This window comes from Pollachius pollachius (assembly GCF_949987615.1).
Source record: "Pollachius pollachius genome assembly, chromosome: 20".
NCBI lineage: Eukaryota > Metazoa > Chordata > Actinopteri > Gadiformes > Gadidae > Pollachius > Pollachius pollachius.
The window spans coordinates 4,399,798-4,420,920 of NC_136953.1; the positions used below are offsets into that span (position 1 = coordinate 4,399,798).

Below are 21,123 nucleotides of genomic sequence, written 5' to 3' on the forward strand. Positions count from 1 at the left end.
TGCATGTGTCCGTCCCACTGTGTGTGTTTGTTTGGGTAGGTGCTGGACAAGGAGGGTCAGATGGATAATCCGTGCAGTAGCTGGCTGAGTGACTCTAACTGGGACAACATCACGGAGCTTGACCGCCTTCCCAGCTTCCGTGGCATCATGGCCTCCTTCGAGCAGCAATCCCGGGACTGGAACCTGTGGTTCACCAGCGCCCAGCCTGAGAGTGCACCCCTCCCCGGTACACACACCCGGAACGCTCTTTGTTTTGCTCACACACCTGGAATGCCCTTGTTTGGGGTCATGTTGCTTTTCTTTTCTTGTCTTTTGTTTAATAATATGTGTGGCAGTCTGAACAATAGCTGAGACTATAACAGAAAGTGCTTTGTGTTTGTGGGTGTGTGTGTGCGTGCATACCCCTGCCTCTGCATTAATTAACTTCCCAGTGTTAACTTGAGTGTGACAGTGAAGAACAATGGGATCTTTGATTAAGAAACAATTCACCCACTGTGTGTGTGCGTGTCTGTGTGTGAGAGTGTATATACCATCCACATCGATGATTAATATGTCTCTTCCTGACATATATATATATGGATGTGTATGTATATATAGTCTGTGTGTGTGCGTGTGTGCATGTGTGCGTGAGGCAGGATATCTGCCGCTCAGCTCCTCTGCTTTATTCCAACAGTGGGGATTAGATTAGACAAAGTTCAAGCTCAATATGAATATGATCACAGGAGGATTTCTCCTGCTGCTGCCAGGGGGCTCCTTCTCTCTCCCTCTCCTCTCCTCTCCTCTCCTCTCCTCTCTCTCTCTCTCTCTCTCTCTCTCTCTCTCTCTCTCTCTCTCTCTCTCTCTCTCTCGCCTCTCTCTGCTCCTGAAACAGCCCGCTGTGTGTATCCTAGTCAGTGTAATGATGTCGGCCCTGTCATTCACAACTGTACTTTTTACCATCCCTGAATTTAGGAATGGAAGAAAAACTTGTTTTTGGCCTTGCTGAATTTGTTTCTCTCTGTGTCACTCTTTCCCTCTTTCTTTCTCTATCCATCTCATCCTACCTCCCTGTCTCCCTTCCCCTCTCTCTCTCTATCCCCCTCCCTCCCTCTACCTCCTCTCCCCTCTCCCTCCGCCCTGTAGGTGAGTGGGATGGCACTCTGAAGGAGCTCCAGCGGATGTTGGTGGTACGGTCCCTGCGTCAGGACCGCATCTCCTTCTGCGTCACCTCATTCATCGTCAACAACCTGGGCTCCCGCTTCGTGGAGCCTCCGGCCCTCGATATGAAGGCTGTGAGTGCACCGAGGCTTTGGTTGTTAAGGCCCCTGCATCTTTATCTTTCTCATTACGTCCATGTTCTCTATCCCTCTATATTCCTCCATCTCGCCCTCTCTGCCTCCCTCTCCCTCTCTTATCTCTCCCTCTCTCTTTTCTCTCATCTCTACCTCTCTGTTCTGTGTCCCGCGCTCTCGTTCTCCCTGCCTATTTATTTTTTCTCTATCTTTTCATCTCTCCCGTCTCTTTTTTCTATGCATCCTCTTTCTCTTTCCCTTTATCCTTCCCTAATTGTTCTTTATCTTGCTCGCCAACATCCTCTCTTTCCCTCTCTCTCCTCTATATCTTCATCAATCTGTGTCCCTCGCTATCCAGCTCTTCCTCTCACTATTTTCCATCTTTATCTCTCTCTCGCTCCGTCTCTCTCTCCCAGGCTTCCTGTCAGCGGGAGGTCTCTCGCCCACACACTCAAACCATAAGCCTCTCTTTGATTGACTCTGACTACTAAAATTGGCTGCCAGGCCGAGCGTCTCTCCGTCTCTTCATTGTCTTTGTGTGTGTGTCTGTGTGTGTGTGTCTTTGACAAAAGAGCCGCAGCAACATACAACATACAACACGTCTTGTTTAAGTTTCAGTCTTTTTTTGTGTGTTGTTACCATGAATCCTAGGAGCTCTGGTTCCGTCTGACGGCAGATGGCTCCAGAAGTCCCCTTCTCTCTCCCCTCTCCCCTCAGATGTGTGTCAAGTGTTGTCATGCCCACTTGTTTTTTTCCTCATCCCCTTTTTAATTTCATATTTCTTCCCTTCTGTGTACTCCACCAAAATCATCATCCGCAACATTACCACCACCATAACCCATTCGTCATAACCATCATCATCACCACCCTTATCGTCATCATCATAACCACCACCATCACCACTATCGTCAACACCACCTCGATCACGACCAACACCACCTCTACCACCAACATTCATACCACTACACCACAACCGCTACCAACACCCCCATCGTCCCTACCACTTCCATCCCCACCAAACCCTCCACCACCACCCTCTATCCCAGGTGATGGAGGACTCCACCCCCAGGAACCCCCTGATCTTCGTGCTGTCCCCCGGCGTCGACCCCACGGGGGCCCTCACCCAGCTGGCTGAGGCGTCGGACATGGGCAGCCGCTTCCACGCACTCTCCCTGGGCCAGGGCCAGGCGCCCAACGCCAGGCGTATGATCCAGGAGGGGATCAAGCAAGGTACCGTAACCCCCCTCTCCTCCATCCTCCGGCGCCTACTCCACTCTCCTCCTCCGTTGCTAGGATACGGTCTTGTTGTATCTCCCAGAACCCTCTGATTTGGAGCACGGTGCTCTCTGAGGAGGATGTGGCAGGATGAATATTTGATTGATCCACTGTATTTAGATGAGCCTTGCTTTCTCTCTCTCTCTCTCTCTCTCTCTCTCTCTCTCGCTCTCTCTCTCGCTCTCTCTCTCTCTCGCTCTCTCTCTCTTCTACCCTCTCTATCTCTCTCTATCTATCTTCTATCCTCTCTCTCTGCCACTCGCTCATCCACCGGATTTGCAGTAGTTCATTACAGCAGATGAGACCCATGCTTTTCCGTAGTCCCCCCTTACCCGGTAAACAGGTAAATGTCACTGTTATACATCACACAATTACTTTGCTTGCCGGGGAAATGTCAATTTATATTTTCTTGTCTTTGATTAATGTTCACCTTTTTATTTTACCAATGTGCTCCTCCTCTCTCCTTTTCCCACACTCTCTCTCTCCTTCTCTTCTTGCTTGTCATACAACCGCTAAGTAAGTCTGATAAATAATAATGAGATGTACTTTATTAGTCCCAGATGAGACATGAGGGCATTAGATCTACAGGTCGATAGGGCGTTGACCGAAACCCTGATATTAATTCCTCTAAAAATACAAAACCATCAACCCTGGGTCGCTACATGCACATTGTCTGCAGGGTTTCTCGCACGAGCAGGCGGCCAAGCCAACACACAAAACGCTATTTTACGTCAAGCTAATTGAGCTGTAGGAGAGGCTGATGAGGGGCTCCACAGGGAGAGACGCTGTGACTAATGGTCATTGAGCATGTTTCCGTTCCCTGGTAGTCTGTAGGGTGTGATGTGTACCGAGTGGAGAATGTATATGAGAGCCGGAGACCACGTTGTGTTTATCTGTTCAACCCTCCCTGGTCTCTCCCACTAGTTGTAGTCAAGGAGCAGTCTATCTCTATCACACGACCATATCATCTCCCTTACTCTCTCTCCCTCATCACTATAGACACTATAGACACTTCTGAAAAGACCATAGCCAAAATAAATGTAGTTTATCTCCACAACTGCAAGGGCTGTAATATGTAATCTTGATACCAAAATGAAGATCCTGCGAGGATACATCCTAGATTGTTGTGCAAGGGAAATAATCAATGTGGACACCAACGTAGGTATTAGTGGAAGGTAATGCAAACCAAAATTGTCAGGTCTATATTTGAACATATAAACTTGATGAAACCCAAACAAGTAGATATTTTTAGAACCCAATATTCTATTTTGACACTTAAACCCTCTACGAAATGGTCAGGGAGAATATAATTGAATGACACCAAGCGAAACCATCGCAATTGCATCATACAGCCACAGTATAACTTAATTCCTTTAAAATAAAATCAGTCGAAGCAACTAAGCATATTGATTGAGATGAGGACACAAGAAGATATTGCTGCACTTGATAACTCTGTACTGTCTTCCACAGGATGGATACTCAAATTAATCAATATCACATAAGAGGGAGTGCTGATGTTCATTATAGCAGTAAGACCCAGAGGGTGATATTGCTTTTATACAACCGTTCTACAAGCCCCAGTTATTAGTTAGCAGTAATAAGCGACAACACAAACAGCGACTGGGCTGTTGCCAAGCAACACATAAACATTTTCCTGCACAGTGGCTTGCTACTTCGTGTAGGTCCACGAGGTACCCCAGGCCAGCTACTTGGTATCATGTACTGTTTCATTTCTTTGTCTTTATATTTCCATTCATTGTGAAATAATTGACCTATTCATCGGTCTATTGACCGATGCTTTGGTGCCATGTGTGATTCCAATGAGTTCACTGATTGCGGTTGTTACCCTAATGTTGGCTGATTAAGGGTTATTAGAAACACCTGCACAGTGTAGTGATAAAGTAAGTAAGAAGATGGAAAACTAGAGAAATATTGCAAATACAAGATTTATATATATTTTTTGTATTTATAATAATTGAATAATAAAATTAGTCCCAAAAATAAAATACAGAATAAAGATTTAAACATAATCTATAATATACAGGTACTCAGTGGTAAAAAAAAACACGAAAAAACGGTCTGCATATATAGTGCAAAGTAATTCTTGCTAAAGGTTACCTCAGCGTGTCACTGTCTACTATAATGCTGTTTTGTAGTCTGAGGTCTTCACTAAGTCCCTCCTCCCCTGCCCCCAGGCCACTGGGTGTTCCTGGCCAACTGCCACCTGTCCCTATCCTGGATGCCCGAGCTGGACAAGCTGGTGGAGCAGCTACAGGTGGAGCCCAGCCACCCTGACTTCAGGCTGTGGCTCAGCTCCTCCCCTCACCCAGACTTCCCCATCGCCATCCTGCAGGCCGCCATCAAGATGACCACCGAGCCTCCCAAGGTGCATGCAGATGTGCACATAAGTACACACAGATGTGCACACACTACACACAGATGTACCCACTTCAATTGGATCCCTGCTCATGTACACACAAGCACACCAAAGATGTGCACACACGTACACACAGATGTTCCCACTTCACTTGGATCCCTACGTATGTAAACACAGGCACACACACAGAACTCCTTACACGATATTAACACTCATACGAAGCAATCAATGCCTGATGCGTACACAAACACACAGAAATAAACGCACACACTTCTAACACGATGCATACACACACACACACACAGATACACGCGTGCAGATATACACGCCCACACATATAAACACACGCACCGCACATACACACATGTCACATATGTATTTGGACATGCACCCAGATATATAAACCACACCCATGCAGTGTGAGTGCATGCTTGGCTGTTCCCATACACACACACACACACACACACACACACACACACACACACACACACAAACCATTCCAATGCTCTGTTTACACTGATCTGCTCTTTCCTTGCTCATCCTCCAAACATCACAGGCAGGTGCACGCAAATACTGCCTGACCTTAATCTCTTCTTTATTACCATGTATACCTGATCTCTCTCTCTCTCTATAACTCTCTCTCTCTCTCCATTCCTCCCACCTCTGTCTCACCCCCTCTCTCTACATCACTCTGTCTGTCTCGCTCATCATTCTCAACTTTCTCCCTGTTTCTCTCTCTGCTTCTCTTTCCTATTTCTCTCTTCATCTTTCTGTCACCATTCCTTTCTCTTGGTCCCCCTCTTTCTTTCTCTCTCTCTTCCCACCTCGACTCGATCCCCTTCTCTCCTGCTGTATTTTGCTCTCACTCCTCTCTCATCGCTCTGTATCCATTTACCTTCTCCACCCCCCGCCTCTCCGTCTCTCCAGGGAATAAAAGCCAACATGAAGCGTCTGTACCAGCTGGTGTCGGAGGCCCGCTTCGCCCGCTGCTCCCGGCCGGTGCCCTACCGCCGACTCCTCTTCTCCCTCTGCTTCTTCCACAGCCTGCTGCTGGAGAGGAACAAGTTCCTGCAGCTGGGCTGGAACATCGTCTACGGCTTCAACGACTCCGACTTCGAGGTCCGTGCTTATCCACAGCGGCCACATTGGCCTAACCCGGAGCTTCACGTCAGTTTATGTATAATAAGAACTCGACAAAAATGGGCTCGCAAGCGGAAACGCTAGCAGGCGAAATTTTTTCTTTTTATTTCCCCGGTCCCCAGCATTTACATGCGCATTAGAAGGTGCAAAGCCGTGCACTTGACTAGCGCATGGATGTATAAGATGATATCCTGGAGCATGGGTATTAGTCTCTCTGCGTGGAGCACGATGGTGCTAGCGCTAGTGTGAATGCTCCAATTGGGGACCGGACATCGTAGACAGGAGGAGCAGTTGAAGTGGCTGGTTCTCACCCCCCTCACGCCCTCCTCCTCTCTCCTCTCTCCTCTCCATCCTCTTCATCTGATTAAGGGCCTTCGGTTGTCCCAGTGAGGAATGAGGGAAACCAGCATGGCGCCAACTTCGTCTAGATTATGTTTGAAATGATATTTGGGGTCAAATTAATCAAGTAGTAATGACTTTGGCTGAAGCTATCAAGGATTTGGATTTGCCCATTCATGCCATTCAAGACACACATTGACATTTACATTTAGTCGTTTGGCAGATCCTCACATCGTCTTACGAGTGAGCCTGAGAACACTCAATAGCATCCAATCAATATTTGGAGTACTACAAAAATGTAGTACACTGCACAAGTTCTGCACGACCAGTTATTATTTGCGTTAGTCTATTATCGAAGACAGTGCACAGCAACAAAGTAATGGGAGAAAGACGGTATTTAACACTTGTAATAGATTACTGTGTCTGTGTCAGTGAAGCTAAAAGTTAAAGTAGTTCAAGCATCTAGCATGGGATGGCAAAGGCTCCTCTCTAGAGATATTTATAATGAGCTCGGAGGTAATGCAGGATCGGCTGTTTGCCCTGAGGGCCCTGCCCTCCACCTCCGCTCCGCTAAGACAAGACTCTGGATAAAGAGAGTCCAAGCCAGACACCCGCGCTGTGATTAACCTGCACAACAGCCTGTGAAATCAGCTTAGAGGGCCTGGCAAGCTGAACACACTGAGACACCGGCGCTGCTCCCGGGACCTGCTGCAAGCTCAACACAACTCCATGTCTTTAGAAAGACGCACACAGAATCACACACAGCTCCACAAATGCACACATGTTTACACATACTGCACATAGACACACATACACACATATGCATACCCATGTATGTAAACGCCACTCAACAAGAACAACACACTGCTATGCAGAATTACAAATCCTTGCTTTTAAACACACCCACACACACATTGAACACACAACGCTCCCAGTGGCTCTGTAACCGCAGGGGTTCCACTAAGTGTGATTTCTGCCCTCTCCGCCGTTCCTTCTTGTTTTCAGTTTAGTTTTGGTTATTTTTTCCACCACTTACTCAAAAGCCTTTCTTAAATGTCACGTCAACACCAGCCTCTCCACTTGGACCCATACTGTTCTTTGAGTGGACACAGATACTCACCCACAGGGTCGAGGGTGTGTGAGTCGCTTCAGAAACTTAAAAGAAAAAATAAAAAAAAATAAACGGTTTGATATGTAACCCTGATAAAGATTTTGACCTTTCAATTAGATCTCCATGGGCTGATGGCCAGTGTTTGTTTTGGACCCTGATAACAACCCTCCCTATCTCCCAACCCTTTTATCCCCCTCCCATCCCATCCTCCCCCCTCCTCTCCCAACCTCTCCCATCCTCACCCCATGCTCTCCTATCCTCCCTCCCCACACACCTCCAATCTTCCCCCTCAATCTCCCCCCCCTCCCAACTCAAAAACCTCCCCTTTATCCTCCCCCTCCCCGCCCCACTCCCCCAGGTGAGTGAGAACCTGCTGAGCCTGTACCTGGATGAGTACGAGGAGGTCCCCTGGGACGCCCTGCGCTACCTGATCGCAGGCGTCAACTACGGCGGCCACGTGACCGACGACTGGGACCGCCGGCTGCTGGCCACCTACATCAACGAGCTGTTCTGCGACGCCGCGCTCAGCAAGCCCTTCTTCAAGTAGGACCCGGGAGTAGATGTATACCTGTATACCCTGGATGGCCTGTGTGTAGACATGCATGCATACATACATACATACACATACATACATACATACTTAGTAGACATGCATTACATTCATCCACACAAACACACCCCCAACCGGTACACACACACGCATACACAAACACATACACATGCGCCCATAAACCCACACAGACACACCAACATTTCCATTCTGAATCCTCTACGTAGCAATATTTTTGCCCATGCCTGGCAATTACATTTGTTTGTCTTGAACACAAATATAGCCTACTTTGACACAATTAGGAAAATAAAAAAATATCACATATTCTAGAGGTCAAGCTGTGAATCCACAATTTCACACAATACTGATGAATTTCACACAATAGCAATGTCTTTTTTAACATCCAGGGAGAATGTGTGGGGGGAGATTGGGAAATGTGATGCAAACTCCAACCTTCACACACATTGTGTTCTCTAAACGCATACAGACGGCCTGACTATGCCTACCTATTCTTGACGGTGTGTGTGTGTGTGTGTGTGTGTGTATGTGTGTGTGTGTGTGTGTTTGTGTGTGTGTGCGTTGGGGGGCGGGGGGGGAGCGCACTGCAGCTCTGGCAGGTTTTGGTCTCAACTCCCTCGGCGACTCAGATTTCTTGTACTTTTAGGTGGGCCCCTAGCACCACCATGTGGACGGTTTCTGTATTGTACAAAGAGAAAGAAGGGAAGAAAATAAACAAATCGTGAAAGTAAAATGAAAAATATATTCGTCGAAACCCGGGAATACGAACACGCAGATTAACTTTGACTGGTGTAGTTAAGATTCCGCTTTTCACCAGATTTTCCTACCTTTTTATCACTGGTCTCTAATACTGCACACAGGCACCAATGGCTGCTTCATTCACTCAACACAGAAAGGCTTGAGTGGTCCCTGACAGAGAGTGGATTTTATAGTCTAGGTGTATGTCTTTGTGTGTGTGTCTGTGTGTACCTGGGACATGAAGAAAGGAGTGCCCTGTCAGTTAAGGCTCTGTTCACGGTCCCCTAATGCCCACTGGTGGCTGAACATTATAATGTAGTGTAAGAAGTGAGGAAAAGGGCAGCCATTGTAGTGATTGTAGTGTTTTGCCCGCGGCCAGGCGGCACCTGGGGGGGTTAACTAGTGTGTCGTTGGATGCCAAGGGCAAACCTCTGCATACAATCGCATGCGTCTCCGCTCCAGCACATTTAAAATTAGGTGAACTACTTTGTTAGTAAGTGTTTCACTGAGTGGACAATATGCAGTTATGCAGCAACTTTATTAGTTCAATTGGAATGTGAGAAGGTTTTTGGTAGATTATTGCTTTTATTACCATGGTGTCTGTTCTGGATGTAGGTGTTCAGTGGTGCGGGCAGCTCTAGATATACTTTGCCAAAATAATAAAACACACAATCAATTATTTAGAAACAAATAATAATTAAATACAAAAAAATGAAACTGGCACGGTCGCTCCAAGCAATGGAAGCAGAAAGGATTTCGTTCTCATTTTAAGACAATCCATCTGTGCCGGCTCATTTGGTCTGTGTGTGACTGGTGAAGGGTGATCTTAGAGCGTATAGTAAATGTTCCCTTAGCACGAAGGAGCATCTGGTACAATAAAATCAATGAGCAGGGCACATAGCCCACAAAGAGAAACATCTCACCTGTCGCTCTGTCCGCACTAGAACTCTGACAAGCCCTGCTTTTTCCTTTATGTATTTCTGATGGTCTTTTGGTGCCTTTGAGGACAGCACAATGCAGACACACAGGGAGGTGGGTTGAAAGAACCAGGGTAGGTTGTTTGGCATATGAAGGACCCATGGTTGAAATTAATAGACGGCACGTTGACGACGTGGCTTAGCGCACGGGCAACCACCTTCCTCTACTCTTTACTTCCTTTATTTCACAGCAGGTAAACCCAATCAAAACCACTCATGGTAGCCCTTTATGGCAGTGTGAACCATGTAATACAAAGCAAACAATGTCTCTGCCACTACATTGCACTACACTTACAACTTGATGGGGATGAGTACAACGCCTACCTGCCCAACAACCCCCTCCCTGGGTTGACTTCGGAAGTTGTATCCGACTTACAATATTGTAGGGGTTAGGGGCTTACGCACATTAGTTAACATAGGCACTTATTGTATGTTGTACGTCCTTGCACTTATAAATAGCACTTAGTGTTGCGTATCATCTCATCCTAGCTAGCTTTGTTGTGTATTGGGAAGGGGTCAACCTAAAAATTGCTAGTGCTTGGCACTTTGTTCTATGAACATCCTTACTGTACTCTTTCTTCTGACAAATATTGTAAGTCGCTTTGGATGAAAGCGGCTAAATGTAAATGTAAATGGGCATCTTTCTCTAGGCTCCCTATAGATTAGACTGCAGACTTGGGAGATCAGACCTAGAGCCTCTGGGCTGGGAGAACACTCAGCGACAGCACACTGAACTATCCTGCACTGCTCTTAACCCCGACCCTCCACCCCCTCACCCCTGCAGGCTCTCGTCCCTGCCCACCTACTACATCCCCCGGGACGGGCCCCAGGCCTCTTACCGGGACTACGTGGGCCAGCTGCCCGCCACGGAGCACCCCGAGGTGTTCGGCCAGCACCCCAACGCCGACATCGCCAGCCAGATCGCCGAGACGCGCACGCTGTTCGACACACTGCTGTCGCTGCAGCCGCAGGTCCCCAGCAGCACGGCGGGGGCCTCGGGGCCCAGCAAGGAGGACAAGGTCAGGACTCAGGAGGGTGGTGGGGGGCTGCGTGTATGATCAGTCAGAGATTGCTTTTCTTTCACTCTCATTGTACAGATCTCGAAAAAATAGGAATGGGTTGTTTTTTATGTGTTTTGTTTTATGTATTTATTAATGTATCCCTGAATCTTATTTATTTACTTATGTCACTCATGCTGTGTAGTACCTACTGGCGGCGCTGTTTTAGCTCTGCCATGTATTAATGGTGGTGTGGTAGCTTCAGTGTGTAATCGGCCTGTTGTGTGTGAGCAGCTGTATGTGTCAGCTCGGGTGTGTGAGCGGCTGTGTTTTAGCAATAGCGTGTTAGCGGTGAAGAGTTAGCCTGCGTTGTGTTAACAGCAGTGTGTTTGCCAGTGCCGGTGCCTGTCAAGACGCTTCTACAAGCTGCAGAACCCCCCTCTGTCACTCATGTGTCACTAGTGTTTGGCAAACTGTACCACCAAAACCAATATTTAGGAACAGCCTTTCTGTGTGTGTGTGTGTGTGTGTGTGTGTGTGTGTGTGTGTGTGTGTGTGTGTGTGTGTGTGTGTGTGTGTGTGTGTGTGTGTGTGTGTGTGCACGTGTGTACGTGTGTGTTAGCATGTGTGTGTGTGTGCGTGCGTGCGTGCTTGCTCTGAATCCGCCACCGCTTAACCTCACGAGCACTGGGGTTTTCCCGGTGGTAACAAACAGCGGTCTCACACCTGTCCCCCCCCCCCCCCCCAGGTGCTGGAGCTGGCGGCCGACATACGGGAGAAGCTGCCCGAGGCCATCGACTACGAGGGGACCCGGGCGCTGCTGCAGGACGACCCGTCGCCCCTCAACGTGGTGCTGCTGCAGGAGATCCAGAGATACAACGCCCTGCTGGACACCATCAGGTAGGGCCCCACGCCTGTGCTGTGGGGTCGGCGGGGGAGTGAGTGGTCTCACAATTCAGACTTTGGGTTTTTGTATGTTAAGTCTGATGGCAGACGAGCTCAAATCTCTGTGAACAAAGAGTTTCACTTCGGATTTGTTTTCGACCAATCATATCGCTGGAGGCAGGGATCTGTAAGTGCGTCATTGGCAGCACACATAGTCGACCAGCATTGGTTAAAAGAGCGACTGTAAAGGTTTCGATTCACCACTGTGTAGACTAGCCACTGTGGAAATCCACTTATTATAATCCCCTTCTGAATGCTCCATCCCCTTGCGCCAATGAGGTTTACTCGGTAGAATATCTCTGTAACGAAGCGGGAAACGAGGTGTAACCCCACCCCTACTGGGGCCTGGGTGTCCGGCCCAAGACTACTAGGTCCCAGATTAGGGGATGAGGGAGGCTGTGGGGGATGAAGGGAGTTGAATGTGCAACAGTATTAATTAGAAACTGTTTGTGATGCCGTGTCTGGCTCACAATTAAGCTAAGTGTGGGTGTACAACAGTGTGACAGAGAGACATAATTTGTGCCTGCTAGGATCTGTGTGCAAATTTGTGTGTGGATGTGTGTGTGTGTGTGTGTGTGTGTCTAATTGAGTTTGTGTGTGGTTCTAATTTATGTATGTATGTCTTTTTTTGCATCTTTGTGTGTGAGTGGGTGGGTATATATGTATCTAATTTGTGAGTGTGTGTCTAATTTTGATGTATGTGTGTGTGATCAGATCCTCCCTGGTGGAGCTGGAGAAGGGCATCAAAGGTCTGGTGGTGATGTCATCCAACCTGGAGGAGACCTTCAACTGTATCCATGACGCCCGCGTCCCACCACTATGGGAGAAGGTCTCTCTCTCTCTCTCTCGCTCTCCCTCTCTCTCTCTCTCTCTCTCTCTCTCGCTCTCGCTCTCGCTCTCTCTCGCTCTCTCTCTCTCTCTCTCTCTCTCTCTCTCTCTCTCTCTCACTCTCTTTCTTTCTTTCTTTCTTTCTTTCTCTCTCTCTCTCTCTCTCTCTTTCTCTCTCTCTCTCTCTCTCCCTCTCTCTCTCTCTCGCTCTCTTTCTCTCTCTCTCTCTCTCTCTCTCTCCCTCTCTATCCCTCTCTCTCTCTCTCTCTCTCTCTCTCTCTCTCTCGGTCTCACACAAACAAACAAGCCCACACATCTACAAATAGAAACACATTTAGAAGTAGCTGAAAAAAAAAAGGCTGACTACCTTTTATATTCACCCTCGCTTTCATCTCCCTCTCTCCAACATCACAAGATGTATTTCACACCTTCTCTATTTTGTTTGTGTGTGTTTGTGTTTATTTGACTACAGGTGCGTGTGTGTGTTTACGTATACCTGTATGCACGCGTGTGTGTATTTGTATATATATGTGTGTGCGTACGTGCACATGAGTGTGTATAAGAGAGTCTGCGTGTGTGTACGTGTGTCTGCGTACACATACAGTATGTGTGTGTTTGTCGCCCACCACACCTGAATCCTCCAGCAATCACCAAACAAGGGCTCTTCGGCGGCGCGGTGTGGAGCAGAACCGCTCGGATCAATACTTTAGAAACAGGTGTCCCGCAGCCACGGGGATGGAGGAGCAAATGAGCCCGGCTCAGGGAGAATATATATGGAGTGTGATAATAAACTCTCTGGAAGTCTCTCTCTCTCTCTCTCTCTCTCTCTCTCTCTCTCTCTCTCTCTCTCTCTCTCTCTCTATCTCATTCTTTCTCTCTTTTCTCTTTCTCTTTCTTTTCCTCTGTTAATAGATAAAGCCTCCTGGCCAAGTAATCCACTTCAGTGTATGCATGTTCAGGCATACTGCTGTTCCCTGCCATTGGTTTGTTGTTAACTTACTTAAACCAATTTGCTTAGCGTGACATCCATTAACCATGATGTAAGTTGTGTGCTTACATGATGTAAGCACACAGCTATATATCTATCTACACTATCCTATTTAGGGTTACAGCACACAGGTGAAGATACACTTATGTCCAGATACACTATCCTATTTTTATTTTTGCTTTAGACCCATGCACATTTATTGGCATCCATTTGCCTTGATGTAAACAGGGTTCAAAATAAAAGCACTGAGTAAGTTAGCAGTTCTCATGTGCTCTTATTCAGTGGCTCTCTGGTTCTGGTCCAGTGCTGCTGTTCTGTCTGTCAGATGCTATAAGCCCTCCGTTCCATTCTGACCGGTGACACTGCGACGTGATTGGCTGACGTCAGCCGGTCAGACCCCCGCAGGCTGGACTCTGTAGTGACTCACTGGGCTGTGGGTAACCCACACACGCACACACACACCTATTGTCCACACACACAAGCACACACGCACACATACACCTGGGCTGTATTTGGTCCTCGCTGGGCAAAGGAAAGTCCTGTTCTAATGAAGCCAGAGCAGGGCACAGGAAAGCTACCAGGGCCTCATTATTCTCTATATATATAACAAGACATTTTATTTATTTCAAATATATGTATTTTTTCATGAGGAACTTTGTTCAGATGGTACGAGTTACAGTGCATTAGGACATGTGAGGCAGCTAGTATACAAGCACAACTCAATAACCAAGTACATGTTGACAGCAGTGTGAGGTGTCAGAGTCGGATCTAAAATCTGTTTAGATATCAAATATACACTATGAGTGGATGTGTCTGTTTGAATGAATGTGTGTGTGTGTGTGTGTGTGTGTGTGTGTGTGTGTGTGCGTGCGTGCGCGTGTGCGTGCGTGTCTGCTGGAGGGAGCAGGGGTCCGTACGGGACAAAAGCAGTGTCTGCAGAGTAATTGTAGTGTAATAAGACCACTAGACCAGCGCTGCTATATCCCAGAGACAGCCACAAACCCAATACCACTGTGTCTGTGGGTAGTGTGTGTCTGTGTGTAGTGTGTTTGTGATCTTATTCTGCTGACCTCTTGTTAACTAGACCCCCCCTCCCCCCCTCATCCTATCCTTATTTTCCCTTCCTCATCTGTTCCTCTCCAGCCTCTTTTTCTCCTCTCTGCTCTCTGTGTCATTCAATCCATCTCTCTCACTCTCTCTTCTCTGTCTCTGTTTCTCCACCTCTGATCTCTCACTCTATATTTGTCTTCAGTGCGTTCTTCATTACCAACCCCCATGTTACCTCGCTTACACAAACGCACACACATACACACAAACGCACACACATACACGCATACACACACTCAGAGCACTGTGTGGTCCCCACCCGGTCTCGCCATTGTTCCATCCCGCCATCACGTCTCTCTTTCTATTGGGGTCTCTCACTTTGTTTCTATCTCTCTCCCTCTCCCTCGTCCTCTCCCTCTCACGCTTTCTCTCTGGGAAACTCTTGGTTCTCTTGGTTTAGGTCACCCTCTCTCTCCCGCCTTCCCTGTATGTATGATTCTCTCTCTCTCTCTCCATCTCTTTCTCTGTCTCTGTATCTGTGTGTGTATATGGTTGTGTGTCCCTCACTCTCTGAATCTCTCTCTCTCTCTCTCTCTCTCTCTCTCTCTTTCTCTCTCTCTCTCTCTCTCTCTCTCTCTCTCTCTCTCTCTCTCATTGCTCTGGCATGGCAGCATATCATTAGTTGAGCCCAGAGACGGCTTTTCTTTTAGCCTGCCTGCCTTGCTCTCTCTGTGGCCATCTTGTGTCTCGTTTAATCACAAGCCCCTGTTTGTGAATGTGTGTGTGAATGTAGGCCTGTGTGTGTGTGGGCCCATGTGTGTGTGCGTGTCAGTGAAAGGGATATTTGAGAGTTAGAATGATTGTATTGCACTCATATGTGTGCAGCTTGCACAAGCATGTGTCTTTAATGCAGGCTTTGCGTGGGTACACACTTGAAATATATTTAGAAAGATTGGATTAAACACGTGAAGTTTGCAAAGGCGGGTGTGTGTGTGTCTACATACATTTGTGTGTACGTGTGCAGGCACTCGTGTGTGGGTGTGTGTGCATGCCTGATCTCAGCAGACCCCTCGGGCTGTTCATCTATCTGGTCTATCTCGTCCTAGAGTGCTGTGTGTTTAAGGCTCCAGCAGCAGGGTGGGTGGTGGGAACATGTGTCTGCTCCTCTGATCCCATATCAGATCCCCTCTGGTCCCAGCTGGGCCCCCTCCCACCGCCCTCCTCCCTTCTACACAGCCAGACACATCACACACAGCCGTACCTCGCATATTCTAAGGCCTGCTGCTGGCTGTAACCTCCTGACACGCAGATGTAAAGTGACACTTTGCCACTCACTGATAACCGATGGCAAACCCCCCAAAATCATGCTAACTAGAAACGGATCACCTTATCCAAATCGTGGTAACGCAATCTCAAACCTCATCATCGAACCCAAATCGTTTTCAAGCTGCCTTAAATCAGATCATCAAACCAAATCATGATCACTAAGTCTAAATCCGGGTAATCCTATTCAAATCTTGATCACTTGGACTAAAACCAGATCACCCAATCCAAAATATGATTACCTAGGTCTAAAACAGGGTCAACCAAACCAAATCATATTCACTAAGTCTAAAGCAGGATCACCTTTTTCAGATCATATTCACAAGGTCTTAATATGGAACTCCCAATCAAAATCACATTCTATAGGTATAAATTCTTTAACCAGGTCAACCAATCCAAATCATCACCCATCTAAGTTTGTTAGGTCTTTAGACCTGTACAAAAAATACAAAGACATTGACAACTACTACTTCAAATGTAAAGATTAATACTTTCTCTATATATATAAAGTGTGTGTCAGTGAAGCGTCCCTCTAGACAGCGGTAATGAGCTATGTAGTCTGGAATGTAGTGATGTTATGGGCTGGAAACCTTGTGGAATTAGCCCCAGTGTCAGCTGCTGCAACTGTCTGTTCTCTGGGCTTCTACGAGACACGCAACAATAGTGATGGAATAAAATGCTGGAGAAAGCCAAGGGCATAGCTGCTGTGATCTAAAGGAGCTAGCTTGTCCTTTGCCTAACTACTGTGTCCGACACTTTAGCTAGCTTTGTGTTGTAGCTTGCTAGTGTGTTTTCTAATGTAGCTAACTTGGCCTATGCTATTACTAGCTTGTCCTATTCTCAAACTTACTTTTCCCCTCCTTTAACTAACTTGGGCTCTTCTAGAGCTAGCTTTTCCCCTGCTCTATCTATAACTAGCTTGTTTGTTATATTCTATAGCTATCTCGTCCTATTCTATATCAAGCATGTTTGGCTTTGCGATAGCTAGTTTGTCTTCTGCTATAGCTAGCTTGTCCTGTGCTGAAGCTAATGTGTCTGCTTCTATAGCTGGTTTGTCTTCTGCTATAGCTAGCTTGTCCTGTGCTGAAGGGGAGCGTACCTATGTTCCCTGGGTCCTATGTTCCCCGGGTCCTATGTTCCCCCCTTTGTATGTGACTGGGGACCATAGGACCCTGTGAGCAAATCTTTTTTTCGTAGGATGGTAGGGGCAAGTACCGCCTTTTTCGCCTCTGATTCGCCTGTGATTGGTTAGAATGTCTCTCCACCGATTGGTTATGGTTAGGGTTAGGTTTAGGGTTAACCCTCACCCTAACCATAACCCTAAACCTGACCCTAACCCTTTGCACCCGGGGAACATAGGACCTGGGGAACATAGGGATGACCCCGTGCTGAAGCTAGTGTGTCTTCTTCTATAGCTAGTTTGTCCTCTACCTTGACTACTCATAACAGTGCTCTCTCCCTCTCTCTCTCCCATCCATCCCTGTCTCCCTGCGGGGTCTCCAGGCCTACCCGTCTCTGAAGCCCCTGGCCTCCTGGACCCGGGACCTGTGCCAGCGCATGGATCAGTTTGCCCGCTGGGCCACGACGGCGCACCCCCCCGTCCTGTTCTGGCTGTCCGGCTTCACCTTCCCCACGGGCTTCCTGACCGCCGTGCTGCAGGCCTCTGCACGAAACAACAAGGTGACACGCACACACAAAGAAATACAAAAACACACGTGCTAGGGCTGTGCCATATGGACAGTATCCCCCCCGTCTTGATAACGATATATGTCATGGGCATATCCACAGGTCTGTTGTTAAATTAAGTAAGTAATTGAACCCACTGTTTCAGATGGAACTCGAACACTGTATGAGATTGAAAGAAATGTGCTTTTGGTTGAGCATTCTAGGAAGAAGGGGGGCATGTGACGACCAACAGCTACTTTGCGATACTTTTGTAGTACCGTCGTTGTGTAATGAGTATACAATGGAATGATGTTGTATATGAAATGCCCCACACACCGTAGCGTTATTCTGAGAAGCCCAACCGTCTCTTGGGTTGGGCTTCTCAGAATCATCAAAATCAACAGCTGTCCAGATCAAACAAAATCACAAATCTGTACACTAAAGACTTTCCGACTCTCCTCCATGTTTTGTATTCTGCGAGAACGTGTAGGGAACTTAAAACAGTGTCAGAAAATGTACAATAATGCCTGTAAAGTAAAACAGCGATAGGAAGGATAGAGAGAAATATCTATTGATAGTCTTTTTCTCTCGTCCCCCGATAAATACCGTTATATATTCTACACCCCTAAGTCACACTGATGGACACTCATAAACAGACATGCAGACGCTCACACACAAAACAGTTGCATGTAAAGAAACAATACACAGACACACACACACACCTATACCTGCACATACCCACGCAAGGTTTGTCACCATTACATAGGAACAGAAAGTATTTGTAGCATTTCAGCTCTCCGTAATGAACACCAACAACAGCATGCTTCAGTGATACATATACAGTCATCACCCCAATTATATTAGCACAAGAATCAACGGCATCCATACACACACACATGCTAGATATCCCTGGGCTGCCTTGCCAGCTGCCAACTGTCGCTAGCTGTTGCCGCTCATTGTAGGCAGCGTTAGCCTCTCAACACGTCACAAAGACACTAGCACAGCGGCCTGATGTTCTCCCTGTGAGATCCCACCATACTCATATGTGTCACATGAACTGTGTATGAGTGACATGGTCTGGGAGCTGACCAGTGACAGGGACAGCCTCTGTGTGGCAGCAGCCGCCTGACAACATTGTGTTGTGTCATATGAGTTGTGTATCATGGGTTGCGTCATGCTTTTGGTTCATTTGAATTTTGTGTTTTATTCTGTTATTCTGTTTGGATTTGTGTTGTTTTGTAGTATGTGATAAGTTGTGTTCTTTGTTGTTTTATACTGTGTGGTGTTTTGTGTTCTGCTATGTGTTAGTTTTATTCATGTGTTGGATTGTGTAGACTGCTGATACAGATTTGTACTGTATCATCATTTCTTTGCATGTTTTTGAATTATTATATATGATGTGTTTGTATTTAGTAGTTATGTATTGAATGTATTATGTTTGTCGTTGGACACCTTGCTGGCTGCAGTACATGAAGTTGTGTTGTGCATAATGTTATTTGATGTTGTGTTGTCAGGTGTCGGTGGACACCCTCTCCTGGGAGTTTGTGGTGGCCACGATGGATGACAGCCACCTCCTTTCGCCCCCCAAGGTGAGCCAGCGACCTTCACATCACCATATCCTCACCTCCTCCACCAAACACTACGCCCTAACCATTAACACTGACCCTTCGTCCCCTCACCTCCATCACATTCATCATTTCACGCCGACGTAGAGATTCAGATTCACACTATTCCCCCCTGAAACCCCTGTCATCCTCATCGCTCCTGAAAGTTACCCTGACTTTTCCCTTTGCCTAATAATAGCTGCTCACTTCCCATAGGGTTTTTCTTTCGTAAAGTTGATCATCATGGTCTTGTGCGTGCGTACATATGCATGCACGCACAAACACAAACACAATGAGTCACTCACTCTCTCAAACACACACACACAAACAGACACACACACACACAGACACACGCACAAGCACAAACACTGAGTCATTCACTCTCAAACACACACACTCACACACACACACACACACAATCACACACACACACACACAAAATAAGAATAAAAACACAAACAAGAACATTTTAGAGTAACAAAGAGCTCCACTGACGGTAAGGGGGCCTCCTGCTCTTCTCCGCTGTGCCCAGGACGGGGTGTACATCCGGGGCTTGTACCTGCAGGGGGCTGCCTGGGACAAGAAGGGTGCCTGTCTGGTGGAGGCCGAGGCCATGAGGCTGGTCTGCCCCATCCCCACCATCCACTTCAGACCCACCGAGAACCGCAAGAAGACCGCCAAGAGTGAGCCACACCCACATGCATGGATGGATGACTGGCTGCATGGCTGGATGTCTGTCTGCATGTCTGTCGGCCTGTCTGAATGCTTGTCTGCCACTCTGACTGAGTGTTACATTTACATTTACATTTAGGGCATTTAGCAGACGCTTTTATCCAAAGCGACTTACAATAAGTGCATTTGTTACAATAAGTACATTTGTCATAAGAAGTGAAACAATATATCGCTGTCGGTACAGTAAAGATGTTCATAGAACCAAGTGCAAGTATCACAATCGCTAGGCTAACCCATTCCCCGTGTAAAGCAAAGATAGCAGCTACTGTAGATGCTACACAATTAAGTACCTTGAATAAGTGCAATGTACAAGTGCCAGGACGTACAACATTCAATGGTGGCTGTGCATTGGTTTCTATGCAGAGTCGAGGTGAACTCTGAACAGGTGAGTTTTGAGTCTTTTGCGGAAGCTGGTGAGCGACTCTGCGGTCCTGACATCGGTAGGGAGCTCGTTCCACCACTGAGGTCCCAAAACAGAGAAAAGTTGTGACTTCGCTGATCGACCTTTACAGTTACTCTGACTGTACTGTTAGTCTGGCTAGGTGCCTGTCAGCCTATCCGTCTTTCTGTCTGTCTAACCTGTCTGTCGGCCTGACGGTTATCTTCCTCGAATGTCGTCTATGCCTGCCTCCACTGCCACAGTCCTGGACTATTTTCCCTGCGTGTGTGTGTGTGTGTGTGTGTGTGTGTGTGTGTGTGTGTGTGTCTTCACCTGCTTGATGATATCATTCCCTACAGTGTCTCTGCTTAACAGCTGTCTATTATCTCGCTGTGTGTGTGTGTGTGTGTGTGTGTGTGTGTGTGTGTCTAATATCTGTCTCTGATGTCCCTGTCTGTCTGTCTCCATGTAGGTGTGTACGTGTGTCCCTGCTACTACTTCCCGGTGCGTGCGGGTGGGGGGGGGATGCCCTCCTTCGTGGTGGGTGTGGAGCTGAAGTCGGGGGCCGTCCCCCCCGACCACTGGGTGAAGAGAGGCACGGCCCTGCTGATGAGCCTGGACACATAGAGACACACACACCTAGCAGTCACACACATACACACACACACATTCAGACACAGCTGGACACATAGAGACACACACACCTAGCAGACACACACACAAACACATACACCCACATACACACTGCATGAGCCTGGACACATAGAGACACACACACCTAGCAGACACACACATACACACACACACAGCTGGACACA

At 47.3% G+C, this 21,123-nt stretch overlaps 1 protein-coding gene across 1 annotated transcript in view; it reads left to right on the forward strand.

The window, feature by feature from the left end:
* dnah2 (dynein, axonemal, heavy chain 2) overlaps positions 1-20,932 on the forward strand; it is a gene marked incomplete at both ends in the record, with an annotated part of 182,899 nt that extends 161,967 nt beyond the window's left edge. Inside the window, 13 exon segments of the mRNA XM_079758404.1 lie at positions 40-226; positions 1,123-1,271; positions 2,318-2,501; positions 4,742-4,932; positions 5,851-6,042; positions 7,872-8,056; positions 10,581-10,815; positions 11,543-11,694; positions 12,454-12,568; positions 17,429-17,605; positions 19,105-19,179; positions 19,727-19,877; positions 20,778-20,932. Of these exon segments, the coding sequence (XP_079614530.1) occupies positions 40-226; positions 1,123-1,271; positions 2,318-2,501; positions 4,742-4,932; positions 5,851-6,042; positions 7,872-8,056; positions 10,581-10,815; positions 11,543-11,694; positions 12,454-12,568; positions 17,429-17,605; positions 19,105-19,179; positions 19,727-19,877; positions 20,778-20,932 (2,148 nt within the window).
* Positions 20,933-21,123: the final 191 nt, after the last annotated feature.